At 37.2% G+C, this 15,885-nt stretch overlaps 1 protein-coding gene across 1 annotated transcript in view; it reads right to left on the reverse strand.

The window, feature by feature from the left end:
- Positions 1–15,885, reverse strand: part of LOC110451632 — a 28,735-nt gene that overhangs the window by 11,775 nt on the left and 1,075 nt on the right. Inside the window, exons 2-9 of the mRNA XM_021499750.1 lie at positions 12,233–12,356; positions 10,818–11,957; positions 9,299–9,496; positions 8,423–8,674; positions 7,090–7,323; positions 4,975–5,336; positions 4,303–4,371; positions 2,605–3,634 (exon numbers count right to left, since the gene is read on the reverse strand). Coding sequence (XP_021355425.1) covers positions 2,605–3,634; positions 4,303–4,371; positions 4,975–5,336; positions 7,090–7,323; positions 8,423–8,674; positions 9,299–9,496; positions 10,818–11,957; positions 12,233–12,335 — 3,388 coding nt within the window. The 5' untranslated portion in view covers positions 12,336–12,356. The remainder of the gene's footprint in view (positions 1–2,604; positions 3,635–4,302; positions 4,372–4,974; positions 5,337–7,089; positions 7,324–8,422; positions 8,675–9,298; positions 9,497–10,817; positions 11,958–12,232; positions 12,357–15,885) is intronic.

The following is a 15,885-nucleotide window of genomic DNA, read 5'->3' on the forward strand; positions in this document are numbered from 1 at the left end:
GGGTCTATTCTAATACCATGACTACTTTCGTCTCTTTATGCCAAGCATTTGTATATGTAGTTCTGGGGTGGCGATCTCAACCGTTTCAAAGTTATGACCCAGGATCTATGTCTCAAAGGGTGGGGCCAGACCCTAAACCATTTGTACAATTTTGAATCCCTGCCTTCCATGAATGCTTCTGACCAAATATGATCGATATCAATGGCATAATTCTACAGAAAAAGTTGTTAATAGCAATGTAGACAAACTGTTCACTTTTGGACCTGCCTCTCAGCCCCCTGGGGGGTCAGCCCAACCATTGGTACAATTTTGAATCTCCACTACCGACGAATGCTTCCAGTCAAATGTGGTTGATATCCATCCCTTAGTTCCAGAGAAGAAGTCGCTTAAATCAATATAGCGCAATTGCCCCCTTCTGGCCCCGCCCCTTAGGTCCCTGGGGGGCCAGACCCCTTGTTTATACAAAATTGGTTCTTTTTCACGGAAGGATGCTTCAGACCAAATATGGAACAAATCCGAATAAGAGGGATTTTAAAGAATTTGCTATGATCCCAATATTGGGCCCCGCCGCTCAGGCCTCTGGGGGGCCAGACCCAAGGTTATACAAAATTGGTTCCCCTTCCCCCAAGGATGCTTCAGACCAAATATGGAACAAATCCTTTCATTCCTACAGAAGAAGAAGGATTTTAAAGAATTTGCTATATTTCCCCTATTGGGCCCCGCCCCTCAGGCCCCAGGGGGCCAGACCCACCATTCAAACAAAATTTGTTCCCCTTCCCCTCAGAATGCTTCTGACCAAATTTGGTCAAAATCTACTAAGTGGTTTATGACTAGTAGCAATTTTTAGGAAAAGTTGACGGATGCCGGATGCCTTTAAAACATCCTTCTGAAGGATGTTTTAAATGCATGACATAGACTAAGCACTAAAGAAGAAATGTATAGAAAGGAGGATTATTACTTATTTAAGACACCCATATGGTATAACAAAAATATAACAATTGGAAATAATGACATTTTCTATAGAAATTAGTTCAGTAAGGGGATCGCGATAATCAATGATTTAGTTAAAAATATTAGAACTTGCTCCTTTTTCTCTTTCAATGAATTTTTATGCTATGCATGGTTCAATAACAAATTATCCTTTGTATGCCTTAATTATCACAATGTACCCAACAACATGTTGATTTTTCCCAATCATGCCTTTAAATCTTGAGGTTATATTTAAAACAAGAGGCCCATAGGCCTAAACGGTCACCTGAGTCCTACAGTATTTATTTTTGTAGTTGAAATATGTACCAATTTGAGAACAAAATAGTTTTTCAAAATGGCGTCCGTGTCGGCCATATTGGATTTCTGATCGATCCGAAAAATAACAACACTTTGTCAAGACCATGAGTCGATAATTCCTACAAAGTTTCAGTTCAATCGGCCCTGCAGAACTTGACTTTAAGTTTGAAATAGTTTTTCAAAATGGTGGCCATGTCGGCAATATTGGATTTCTGATCAACCTGAAAAATAACAACACTTTGTCAGGCCCATGAGTCGATCATTCCTGCAAAGTTTCAGTTCAATCGGCCCAGCAGAACTTGACTTTAAGTTTGAAATAGTTTTTCAAAATGGCGGCCATGTCGGCCATATTGGATTTCTGATCAACCTGAAAAATAACAACACTTTGTCAGGCCCATGAGTCGATCATTCCTGCAAAGTTTCAGTTCAATCGGCCCAGCAGAACTTGACTTTAAGTTTGAAATAGTTTTTCACAAGGCAGTTGTGGCGGCCATATTGGATTTCTGATCAACCCGAAAAATAACAACACTTTGTCAAGACCATGAGTCGATAATTCCTACAAAGTTTCAGTTCAATCGGCCCTGCAGAACTTGACTTTAAGCTTGAAATAGTTTTTCAAAATGGCGGCCATGTCGGCCATATTGGATTTCTGATCAACCTGAAAAATAACAACACTTTGTCAGGACCATGAGTCGATAATTCCTACAAAGTTTCAGTTCAATCGGCCCTGCAGAACTTGACTTTAAGCTTGAAATAGTTTTTCAAAATGGCGGCCATGTCGGCCATATTGGATTTCTGATCAACCTGAAAAATAACAACACTTTGTCAGGCCCATGAGTCGATCATTCCTGCAAAGTTTCAGTTCAATCGGCCCAGCAGAACTTGACTTTAAGTTTGAAATAGTTTTTCAAAATGGCAGCCGTGTCGGCCATATTGGATTTCTGATCGACCCCAAAAATAACAACATTTGGTCAGGGAGATGCCAGTAACCTTCCCATGAAATATTAATGAAATCCCTTTGCCAGTTTTTCAGCTCAAGTTGAAAAAGTAAAATGTTAACGGACGACGGACGAAGACGGATAGCAATAGGTCACTTGAGCTAAAGCTCAGGTGACCAAAAAAAAAGGGTCATAGAAGTTCTATAAAGTTCTAATTCAAAATAATTGCTCTGTAACAGGACAAAATAAAATGGGGAAGTGTTCCTATCAGGTCATGCACAAGTAAGAATAAATCTAATAAATATCTAATATTTCAGACTTATATTTCATTTTGAGTTCATTAATAATCTTTACATCTGTACAGTATAAATAGAGTTACCTGAACTGATAGCAGGTATTGCTAGAGCCTTGTATTTTTGGAAGTCTGCCTCCTCCAAACTGTTCTTGACAGCAGTCTGTAAATCTGCCAAACATGTTTGCTTCTGGTCCTGACTATAGTCATTCCACCTTGGCCCGACAGCATGAATAACACCCTTGTACTTCAGGTTACCAGCAGTGGTAGTACACACCTCTCCAACTCTCAGGGGTCCATGGTTATATATGTACTCCCTACTCTCCCGCTCAAAGTCGTAACCAGCCGCATTAGATATCACATAGGCCACTCCCCCTCCATGTTGTAAATCGCCATTGGCAGCGTTTACAATACAGTCCACGTCAAGATGAAGGATACTGCCAGGATAAACTTGTATTAACAGTCCTTCTGGTGTAGTGAAGTCTTTAGGACTAACACTACCATAACCAGCCGTAGATTGAGTTTTCCATGATGACTGGCTCGCAGTGAATGACTGACTAAATCTGTGTCTATCTGTTGAAGTGCCGTCCCCTTTGTTTTGCTGAAGTGGTGTGTTGTCAAACAGCCTATTTCTCCGTGTTTCTGTCTGCTTTATCCTGCCTAATCCCAATGAGATCTTGTGCTTTGTTGTCTGTAGCTGACTGTAGGATTGAGTCATTAAATGGATCATGCTGTGTTCATCTTTTTTAAGTTGATAGCAGAAAACTCCAACAACAGACTTGTGAATTTGTTCGATAGTTCCTTTGACTTTTGGTTCCTCAGCTGGACTGAAGGAGACATCATCTTTGTTCATTATCTCTATGTGGTTCAACTTGGATTCAATGCAAGTTTGTATGACCTTCTTTTCACTCTTTTTATTGCAAGATACCTGAAGCATGCCGCCTCTGTAACATACAGCTTGTTGATCCATTGATCCATATCCACAGCAGAAAAACTGAAGAGCCAGAAAGGTTTCTTCTGGCATTACTATACTGATGTCTGGTACATGTTCAGAGTCATCTCGTGGAGAGCTGAAATGATCTCTGGTGTCATCGACTTTGATCAGGTCCCTGTCCTTCTACAATATAAAAGTGTTTGTATTTTGAGTCAAGTATTTAAACATAGTCTGATTCACAATATTCTTATTTCCTATGCCCCTTTTCTTACCTAGTTCAGTTCTATCATACAGACACACCACTAAGAGAAAGACTCTTTGTCATTTCATTGGATAACATCTCATCACAGAGGGTAAAGTTATCACACTGTTATGACCAATGGTATAGAAATCCTCAGCAAATTAATCTCTACGTAAAAAATATTTTTTTTAATGCTTTTTCATTTACTCAATAAGCATGAAACATTGACATGCCATGTAATATGATTGCAGCACCATTGCCAATAGTTGCAGAACCGTTACCATCGTCTGTATGTGATGAAAATAAACTGCACTTAGTTTTATCAAGACATCTTTAATGGTTTACAAAGGTTAGGGGTTGGACAAAATTTTCCTTAGAAATTTGCACTTATTTGACCTTTAACCTTGAGGTCAAGAGAGAGCAGCATACTAGTCTGGAATTCTGTAAAAAGACCCTTTTTGTTCGGAAATGTGCCTCAAATAATTTTACTGTTTAAAAAAATTAAGCATCTTATATTTTTTACCCAAGCCTGCACCGGGTGCAAAGTTAAAGATCTCAAACTAGTTCTGCAGTAATGTTACCTGACTCATGGTCATCTTACTAAACAAACCTTTGCTGAAGAGTCCTTTATTGATCCTGTGACATCTGGAGATCTCTTGGCAACTTGAGATTTTGTTGTCTACATCACCAATAAAAAAAATGGCAGTCACAAGTTTTCAAACAATATCAGGTATTTCAATTTATATACAGCACTTTTCAAACAATCTCAGGTATCTCAATTTATATTCAGCACTTTTCAAACAATCTAAGGTATCTCAATTTATATTCAGCACTTTCTAAGAAAAAGCGATAACAAGAACTGGTATATAGGAGCTATTAAAGCCTTTGCTTTTGAACAAAAGATGAAATCTTAAATCAAAATAAATTAGAAGTTAATAATCTTTTGAATTTCATAGTGTACCTGTTATCCCTGAATTTTATTTAGTTTGGAAGGACAAAATGAATGAGTCTAGGATTATTGTGAATTGATAAGCATGAATGAAAGATGGGAATAGAATCCAGGCAAAAAATCATCAATTACCTTAAAACAGAAAGTGAAACTAGGAGCTTCAGATGAGGGATACAAATCTTGTGCTACATGTACACAATGCCAGGAATGTCCAAGTGAATTCCTTCAATAAAATCAAGTAAGCTTTGGGCGTTCTCTTTCTAAAAACATAACTCTTAATATTTAACTTTTAACTCCTTTCTAGTTTTTAAATACTTGTATCAGTGTACTTACCACTGCCTGAGCCAGAAAATTGCTCAGAGTATTTCGAACCACCTCCTCCCAGGAAATGACAAGTCTATTGCCATCCACCACATCCTCTGTTAACAGGCACTCCAGCTTCAGGTGCCCGGGAATGTCTCCTGGCCAATGTAGTTTTGCGTGATGGTCACTTAACTGTTTTTCCAGTTTTGTCATGTCATATGACATGAGGTGCTGGACTGTATTTTGGTCAGCATCTTTGATAACCAAGGGGCAAGGGACCTTAAAGGTCGGTCCTCTATGGCTGACCCTGTGGCCCAGCATTTCATGGTAAGTCTGCACTGTGAGTGTTTTCCTATCCAATTTGTGTGTTCTCTGGCAGACTCTGTCTATCACTGTAAGGAAATTGATTTTGTTTGACAAACATACATGCATAACACACTGCAACAGAAATGTTCAACAGATTAAAATTTAGTTTAGAATCATTACTATTGTTACACACCTTTGAAATTTCAACTAAAAACAAGCTTCCATGTGGATTCAAGTTTGGTTATATATTAATAAAACAAGAGGCCCATGTTGACTTTTGACTACGGCTAGCACTTAAAGTTGACCTTTGACCTCATAACTGTGATAAAAAAAAAGAGATTTGCACTGCTAGTCTACATAACATAACCAAGTATCATGACTCTAGTCCAAATGGTTCTTAGGATATTGTTGTTTGAAGTTTTTACTATATTTGACCACTGTGACCTTGAAAATATGTCAAGGTCATTTTAATGAAGAAACTTGATAGCACTCTATTCCTAAGGTACTTACTGGCCAAATATCATGACCCTGGGCCTTATGGAGCTTGAGAAGAAGATTTTTACAGCTTTTTAACCCATGTTGACCTTTGACCCCACGACTAGCACTTAAAGGTGACCTTTAACCTAATTACTGTAATACAGAAAAAGATTCACACAGCTAGTCTACATAACATACCTAAGTATTAGGACTCTAGTCCAAATGGTTCTAAGGATATTGTTGCTTGAATTTTTGAACATATTTGACCCCTGTGACCTTGAAACTAGGTCAAGGTTTTTTAATGAAACAACTTTATAGCACCCCAACCCAGGTACCTACTGGCTAAATATCATGACCCTAGGTCTTCCAGTTCTTCAGAAGTTGTCGTTCAAAGGAAAAGTTGACAGATAGACAGACAACATTCAGACACTGCAGTACAGGCTAGCTCACATGGCCCTTTGTGGCTAGAGAACTAGAGAAACTTTGAGGGAGCTCACAAAGATATACACCCCCCCCCCTACACTAGCTTCTGAAGCAGAAATTTAAAAGCTTCAATGGCCATAACTCCAAGAAACAAAAGATCCAAGAGGGATCTTGGTGCCAACTATTGTACTGTCTTCATTAAGTCTATGTCAGTTCAATCTTTATTTTCTTCCCTCTTATCTTTTCTTTTCTCTGTTCAGTTTGTCTGGGAGCAATCTTGTTCCTCTGATCAGTCTGTGAAATTTTAGTACTTTCTGAAAAGTATTGCTTATACAAACTATAACTATCAAATTCAAGATGGCTGCCTGTTGGCCATTTTGGTTTTGCAATCAGTTTCAAACTTTAATATGAAAAACTAAGGATCATGGGGAACCTACATCTGTAATTTGAGAAAGATCCCATCAGTGCTTTCTGAAAATAGTGCTAACGGGAATTGTTTAAGGAAGGACCGCGGATGAAGGGTGATTTGATTTGCTCACCAGGATAAAAAAGTTGAATCATTAAATTCTGCAAGAATACAGTGTTCATCTCTTGCAAGTTTAAAAAAAACCTGGCCTAGATGGTTTCATTCCTCTACTTTGTTGACACAGACGCTGTTAGGGAGATTTCTATTAAGATGAGTTTTATATAATTAGAGTACGCGCTCAAACCTGTTTTTTTTTTTATCAAAACTGACCCATACTTGGGTACTAGCTGGGTTCTCACTTACAGCACTAAATAAAACACTGAAATCAATTTTTTCTTCTTCAAATATTGAAAGTAAATTACAGCTATTGTGAAAGAATGGTACACTCTGACAAGAAAAAGCTGTAGAGAACACTTACTAGGTCAAATATACACTGTACTACGTTTTATCTACATTGTGTGTAGTAACCTTACCTCCAGGATCTTCAAAAGTGACGTGAAAGTATCTGTCAGATATCTCCTTGACCTCAGTGACATCACTACCACCGCTTCTGCGGCTGTTCTCAAAATAAAATTCCAAGGTGTCCAGACTTGTACCTTTTCCGACCCCACTGACAAGGACACTGTGAGATATTGGCACCTGCATTGCCTCCAGCAGACAGTTTTCCAATTTTGAATTTTGACAGGCATTCTTCAATTTTTCAAAATCTAAAGAGAATTTAGTCAGAATTTTTTCAGACTATTAAAACATAAAAGAAGGAAATGAAAAAGACATGTACCGTTGTGCTATTTTTAATTTTATCTGAATTTACTATGTTTGGACAGATTTATATCTGTAATGAAGGCTTCTCTTATAATAGGGTAATCAACTTATTAACAAGAGGCTTGTATCAGTCACCTTGTATTATATAGTCCTAAGGGGCATGGCCGGACTCCAGGTCCAATCCTGGTAGCATAACTGTACGTGGCTTGTCATTCCCAGTAATTGTAGCAATGCTTGTATAGCGGGGTTCTAGAGAGAACAAACCCCTAAGGCCATTTTGATAGCACAATTGTGTTCCTATTTTGTTCAAATATTGAGGTAAGGATTTGAAATGGCCTGATAATGCTTGCAACCAAGAATGGTTGATAATTTTCTCACACTCCCAAGAAAGGAGATTGAAAGCAATATGTCCAAATAACCCTTGCTGTCATACAACCCCCAGTTCATCAGCCAATTTGTTAGAATGATTTTGAATTCCCACCACTTGAAAATGCTTCAAACCAAATTTGGTTGAGATCTATATCATAGTTCCAGAAGAGAAGTCAGTGTCAGTAATATACCAATTTATCCAAATTACTCTGTCCCTTCACTTGTAAAATGGTGAATCCACACTACCTGAGAATGTTTTCAACCAAACATGGTTGATATCCATCTTATAGTTCCAGCAGAGAAGTCCCCTTGAAGCAATATTGCCAAACTACCCCTTATTGACATGCACCTTAGTCACCCCCCCTCGTCCCTTACTGGGAAAAAAATACATCTATTCCTACCAGCCAAAGATACTTTAATTAAATTTGATAATTTGGGGCAATTCTGTTCAGCAGTTTATCAGAGAAGTTTAAGATTAAGAAAACTGTTGACGAGGGGATGACAAAAGCTACATGATATGACATCTCACCTTATCAGTCGACAGTTAGATTCTCTTTGAAAATCTTACCAATCTCTTTGTTCCAGGAGAGTATTTCATTAATTTATTTAACACAATATTTTGCTAATGTATTAATCATAATTACAAATCGACTTATGATGGCTAATGTTTTATACCTGGATCACCATCAAATGTAACCAAGACTGCACCCTCCTCTTCTCCGTATAAAAGTTCTAATGGAGACACATTGACTTTTGATTTCAGAAAATCCTCGAGCACTTTTCGTGTCGTTTTAGGATTCATGTTCCTGAAGAAAACCTTTTCCTTGTAAAATGAAGGACCGGGTACAGGTTCCAGGGCCTCAAACAATCTCACAGTTAAGGAAGACTTGTCTAAGGTGTGCTGTCTTCCAAGAACAAGTTGTGCATCTGAAATAGACAAGACCTGTTATTGTAGCCAAAGACACCTTTTCCAAATGCTTTGCAAGGAGCTGAACCATTGCAGTGGCCATAAAGGACAAATTAAGTGCTCCAAAGCCAATAATTCATATTTTTTGGTTAAGAATTATTGGACTATATCGCTAAACAGAATGAAGTTTAATACTTAATTGTATTGAGTGAAGTGACCTTGACATTTAGCCTCGGAATGAATGAGTGTTTGGCCCTTAAATGAGTAGTAGAGTTAAAGAGTAGGTGAGAAATTCACCAAAATTGAACCTGTAAGAATGCACATTAAAGTACATTGACATTTGAACCCAAATACGTACGTGTTTTAAGGTGTATTTATTTTTGTTCAAGGTAAAGTTATTAACAAGTGCAGGCAGAAAGCCACCTCAGAGATGAAAATTCTCAAAGACAGGATAATGGGTAGTTATTCAGTATAAGTCCCATGACTCACATAAAGTTTGTCAGTGGGGATATAAAAATAGCTTATTTGTAACATTTCATTTTTGAAAATAAAAATGCAAAAGTTTTTGTTTTGATTTTAAGTGGAATGAGTGAGGGTGAAACCCGCTATATAGATCACTTGTCCACCAGTAACAGATATATTACCTTCCTCGTTTTCATACGTGATGAAGATGACGCCGTCTTTCTCTCGTTTTGATGCATCAAAGTTTTCAATGTCAACTGGACGACCCACTGCTCTTTTACTTTCAAAGTAGAGCTCTACAGTGTCATTTGATGTCTGTTTGTCCATTCCTCGTACTTCTATAGTACAGCCACTTGTTGTCTTCTCGGAGTTATCTCCCTCTAGGAAATTAGTAAGAGTGGTCAGCATCAAGAAATGGCTTTTTTTGTGTGTTCAAAGTCAATAACAACAGTATCCTTATTAGAGTGAATAAAAATATCTCAAATATATTTACAAGTGTGTTATAATTGCAGAAGTTATAGAAATGCAGATATACTGCAGGTTTTATCAGGATATCTTTAACTTACCACTTGTATTTTTATGTGACCTTTTCATTAGAGGAACTGCATGCCTAACTGCTAAATTATTAAATGCATAGAAACCATAGTCGCCAATGATGCTTGGATAGAGTTAACAATGCCATATCATATACTTGCATACTAAGTTTAAGCAAAACTAGACACAGTGCACGTGAGGGATCGTTGGCATCGTCTTGGCGTACACATTTAAAAGTTTGAAACAATCAAACTTTTGTTTACCTTTGACCTTGAGGTAAAGTCCTCAGTGACCTAATGATAGTGCACTGCACATCAGCTATGGGTGATGCATGTATACTCCAAGTTTCATCATATATCTTTAACAGTTTAAAAGTTACAGTCGGGACAAGATCATATTAGAGAACAAGAACAAAAACCAGAAACAGAAGAACCTGTTGAGTTCTAATACAATATGTCTCCCTTCATTCGAATGGGTGACATCATTAAACCAGTGCAGAATGTAAGAAGGTAGAATTGCAACAACAGTTTTAAGCAATACAAGTGTTAGGTGTACCCAGTATCATTAGAGTTGGTGCAGTACTTTAGCAGTCCTGACAATGTTCCAAAACAAAGGGACATAACTCCATAAATAAGGGAAGCAACTCTAATTCAGATTATTTAATTAATTTCACCTCAATGTAAGGGTTGTGTGTAAAAAGAATCATTCAAATCTGTGCAGTACTTTGGAAAGAAATGTGCAAAAAAATTATCTTAATCAAGGGACCATAACTCCATAAATAGAGTGAGGTAACTCCAATTTATATACTTTATTCACATTCCCTCATTGTAAGGGTTGTGTGTGCAATGTTTCATTCAAATCAGAGAATTTCTTTGGAAGGAGTAGTGCAAAACAATTCTTTAAACAACTATTCACAACTGGTCCCTATTTGTCACAAAGCCCAGTTCACTACACACTTTCATCTATTTTCTATTTTTTGCGTCCAAAGACAACATGTTTTAAAATCTGGATTCACACACACATCACTGCAACAGTGACAGGCCTAAATTCGAACTCTTGACCAAGTAAGCTACCTATACTTGTCACTGGTGGTCCAGTCCAGACCTGCCTTAATATTAAAGATATTGCTATATATATAATATAAGTATTTTTCTGTTCTCAAGTTACCTTGGTTGGTTGATGGCTGTTTTCCAGGAGTTGGTTTATCCTTTAAATCTTGCAAATACTGGATAATCTTTTGCATGGTACAAGATTTTGCAGCTACGTGGACTGTGTCAGAGGTTTCTTCTACTGAAAAATTGTTCATCTCTGCGGTACCGAGACCAAATCCTACTTTTGAAACATCTGAAATAAACGGAAAGTCCTTTACTAAGAAGGTCTCTTCTTTGAAATTTTCTCTAATTTTGAGCCCAACACGCTTGGAAGATGAAGCCTTCATTGACCAAACCTGTATTTGTCCGGTCTCAATGACCTGCCACACACAAATGATACCGTCCTTCTGAAGTATACTATCAATGTACTGTTTTATCTCTGGTGTCAACAGCAGCTTCTTCATCACCATAGAAACATAGAATGTGTCCGTTTTTATCTCTCTGATAAACTTCTCCATCTCTTGTCGACCTTGTCGGATGTTCTCTTCAGTTCCTGTCCATGTCACTTTTATGTTGCAATCCTGTACAACCGCTGTGAGACCATGATACTGACCTCTCAGTTGATCCATGACTCTAAATGTCCTCAACAAACATCCTTGTGATGGAGACTCTAAAACTGTCTCCATGGTAACGCTGTACAACTTGACCTTTGCCTTCATGTGTAACTGTTTGACAGTTTCTGTAGGGCCTGTTATGATCAGACAATTCAAATCCTTGTCATACAGAACGTCAGCCTGATTTTGACCAGCTTTGATCAATGGAACAAGACAAGCAAGAGCTTGTTGTAGCGGATCCTTGTAACCTTGGTCTCTGTCGCTAGGTTCCTTGTTGCTAAGAGATGAAAGGAAGCATTTCTCTTGATGTAAGTTGGGAAGAGCCTTTACAATTAACTCTCTGACTCTATCGCTACAGTTCTCAATCAGGACTTCCTTTTTAATCAGGAGTTTAGCAACAAGTTTTTTGTCCATCTTTTCCAGAATGAGTCTCCAGTCCTGTTCCGCAGCTAGATTTGCTAAATCATGCTTACAGAGATAGTGTATAAGGATGCTGTTCCCTTTTGGATAGAAGCTCATTTTCTCTTTTTCCTCATCTTCCAGTTTCTCTATCTTCACTTTTACCCTGGTGCAAGTTCTTTCCACAGAGAAATCTTCAGTAGCTACAAAGGTGACATAGAAAACTTTGATAAACATTACCTATCAATAGCCTTAAACATATGATTATTAATAATTACTGAATAAATGATTTCTTCTTCCTAGAATAATTATTTATCATTAACATGTAAAAGGCTTATTTTTCATCAAAAACTTCAAAAATTAGTTTTATTACACATTCCTTTCAGAAATTCAATTACAGATAGAATGAAATGCAAAATGAAACCAGGTGTTTTTTGTGATTACATGTACCTAGTATGATCACAGTAATATCACTTACTTTGATTTTGTGTAGATCCAGGTTGAGGTTTTTCATTTTGAAACTTGCCACCACTGTCACCCTCATGCTTTCTAAATGTTGGTGGCAACCAATTGTCAGCCATATCAACAGGTTCAATTCCTCCCTGGAAAACCATGAAGTTAAAGCATATTGGTTATAGAGAATCACAGGAGACCCCTGTATCACTAAGGGTTGAACAATGACACTTGCTGACAATCTACAATTAAATTTTGACATTTAACAAAGACCATTATGGGTCATGTGATAACTAGAAAGTAACAATGAAAACCATTCATAACTTGAGAAAGACACCAAGATGGAGTCAAAAGTTTATAGCTTTCTACATGTAGTAAGTAGTGTTGTCAACCTTTAACCGGTTACTTGGTCGGAAGATCGTGAACCGTTTACCAAAATCAGAAACTGAATAATCGGACATTTATTTACCTCAATGGGGAGCTCCATGTTTACCTAGCTTATACCTATTGATGAGACCGAAATCCGAATTTTTGGCAATAAAAACAGCGCTCAGGCCTACACGTTTGAATGTTGTTCTTGTATTTGATAGTAAGGTTTTACAATGAGATGCCGACCACACCATAAAAAGCCAGAAGAGTTTTTAAACGGAAGCCATAATGCAAAGTTGGGAAATGGAACATTTGCTAAACATATAATGTATTTATTGTTTTTTGTTGTTTGATTAACATACTAACCGATTAACCAGTTACTTGGTCGGAAGATTTTTTGAGTAACCGGTTTCAGAAATTTGTCCGGTTTAACAACCCTAACTTTCTAGTCATCTGATTAATAATATACCGGTAGCCTGCAAATAAATAACTATCTAAACAAATTATCAATTGACAGATAAATTAAATAGCATAAAGTATTATATCAAGATTATTATTTTTTAAAAACAGCTTAAGAATACAGAAAAATTTGCGCATTATTGGCAAATTTCCTTGGACTTCTCTACACTCCATCCCTTTGCAATATGATGCCACGGTATTTCTTTATTTCAGCCATCCATGCTGTTCAATTTACAGTAAGATGTCGTTTACTCACCTGGACTGTTATCATGTGTAAAATAAGCATACAAGTTTGCAAACTTAATTAAATCTATATCAAATATCTAATTAGAACTCCTAGGATTTCAGAAGCACTATGTTTTCGTTTTTTTCACAAGAATAACCTAAATTGACATTTGACCATGGCAAGTTCTCTATGCATATGTTTGACCCGAACATGATAGGTTAGAAAAATGATGTGCACACATTTTTAGATATAACAGATACGTTTTGAAGTTTTTAACATATATGACCCCTGCGATCTTGAAAGTAAGTCGAGATAAATTATTATATTAACCTAAGGAAAATTTATAATTAGGGCTAAATTCTTTTGTACATTACAAATTCTAGATGTTGGACAATGGAATGCTGGTCGTTATATATATGGGCATAACTGTAGGTGGACTAGTTACATTTATGTATGGAGGGTTAATACTTCCGTCACTTCATACCCACATGTACGATGGGAACATATAGAGTACGTCACGCTACCACAACTGGTACAATTTTGACAGTGTATCGGTAATATTTAACAACTCAGATCTTGTATCTGGAATGTTTATTGATTCTTGACAAGGACTGCCCAAGGTGGTTCATTTTCAGATTTTTTTTTTGATTCTTAGTAATTTGTTTTAAAAATAGAACACCTAACTCGCAGTGAGATTTAATTTGATTTTCAGCCATGATGAGTACCCAAATTGGTACACCGAATCACAGTGTAACGGAGCCGCCTAGTCACTTCATTCAATATTGTCTCCGTCTAGTTCTAGACAAGACCGTTTGCTGGTAGCGCAAAACAACGATCTTACACAAGACTCGCAAAAGCCAGCTGGTAACGCTCGACTTGAACCGTAGTACTGGTAGCGTACTTTGTAGAACTAACATGAAGTATTAAGTAAACTCAAGTTTTGTGTACCACATAGACTGATTTTATTAAATGACACATATATAGTATGTTATTCTGAATATCCTTCACACAAATCTTTACATAGTAGTCATACAACAAACACACTAACCTTATCCTAGGTCTTGACACTGAAGTCTCCGGTACTGTAATTCCGGTAAGAAATCCACGTATGAGTAGAATATAATATATATATAAAGCTTTCCTAATGAAAGTGACAAAGTTATGAGACTGAATAAGTTATGTTAATTTAGGTTTCAAAGGCCGAAAGAAGTATAAATGATGTCCGAATAATGAAGTCTAAGTGTATACGTAAAAGTCAATAAATCTCTATGTCTAAAAGTCTGTAAGTCTAACGAAAATACAAACGCTCGCTCTTTTATACTCACTCTCAAGCACAACAACAAATCAAAACATCGTATGTCGGTCCTAGAATAAACAACCAATCGAATAACTGTAAATAAACATCGCGTTTATTTACCGAACTCGAACATTCATAAACTCCCGCTATTCGGTGATCGCAACTCTAAGACCGGAAATACGTAACAACTGTCACTCTCCGTACATGCGCACTCTCACAACAATGGCAGCCTCCATCACACTACAGAACACGCACCAAGACTCGTCGATAAGACGGTAACTACAGTTATAATACATGCAATTATCAAGGTTTATATGAAAGGTTCAATTAATACATCAACAATACAACTATATATATCATCCAAGCGACACAGCGCCCTTACTTTGTTCTAAAATAACACTTTACCATTACCACTCAACATTCCTCGTGGTATAACCTAAACACTCGTAAATCTGACATATCATATTTAACTCAAAGTCTCTCTCTCTCTGCCATTGTCGACGACTCACACTATCAATAATAAATGTAATCATACAAAATATACAAGAATGATTTGTTGTTATTTCATTGAATAAGCAAGGTGCCATAGTGGTACATAAATATGTATAACATGAAACATGAGGGTCAACTTCGTTACAACAGGATATGAAACTTATTTTTATTTCTACTAGTTGATGTGCCGATTGCAAAAAAGTATATTGACCATAATAGTTATAAGGACCAGAAATCAACATTTAAACATGCTCATGATTATAACCCCTTCAAAGTAAGCACTGTTAGCTTTATCATAATGGTATAACTTGAGTCTGGTGGTTAGTACTGTTAGCTTTATCATAATGGTATAACTAGAGTCTGGCGGTAAGTACTGTTAGCTTTATCATAATGGTATAACTAGAGTGGTGGTTAGTACTGTTAGCTTTATCATAATGGTATAACTAGAGTCTGGCGGTAAGTACTGTTAGCTTTATCATAATGGTATAACTGCAGTCTGGCGGTAAATACTGTTAGCTTGATCATAATGGTATAACTAGAGTCTGGTGGTAAGTACTTTTAGCTTTATCATATTGATATAACTAGAGTCTGGTGGAAAGCACTGAGTCCCTGCAGGTAGGGCGTAAGAATTGTACCTGCTGCCCCCAATTGCATGATCGTAAGAGGCGACTAAATTTGGGACCTTATCTCTTCTCTCCTTTCTAAATAACTTTCTTCTTCCTAATGTCTCCCTTGACAATGCCTCACTTTTGGCCATTTGTTGAGCGTTCGCCCCTGTGAGGAAGGCTTTGGGTTCTGTCCCCTGGCCGAGACATACCAAAGTCTTTAAAAATGG

This window comes from Mizuhopecten yessoensis, unplaced genomic scaffold (assembly GCF_002113885.1).
Source record: "Mizuhopecten yessoensis strain PY_sf001 unplaced genomic scaffold, ASM211388v2 scaffold6135_2, whole genome shotgun sequence".
Taxonomy (NCBI): Eukaryota; Metazoa; Mollusca; class Bivalvia; order Pectinida; family Pectinidae; genus Mizuhopecten; species Mizuhopecten yessoensis.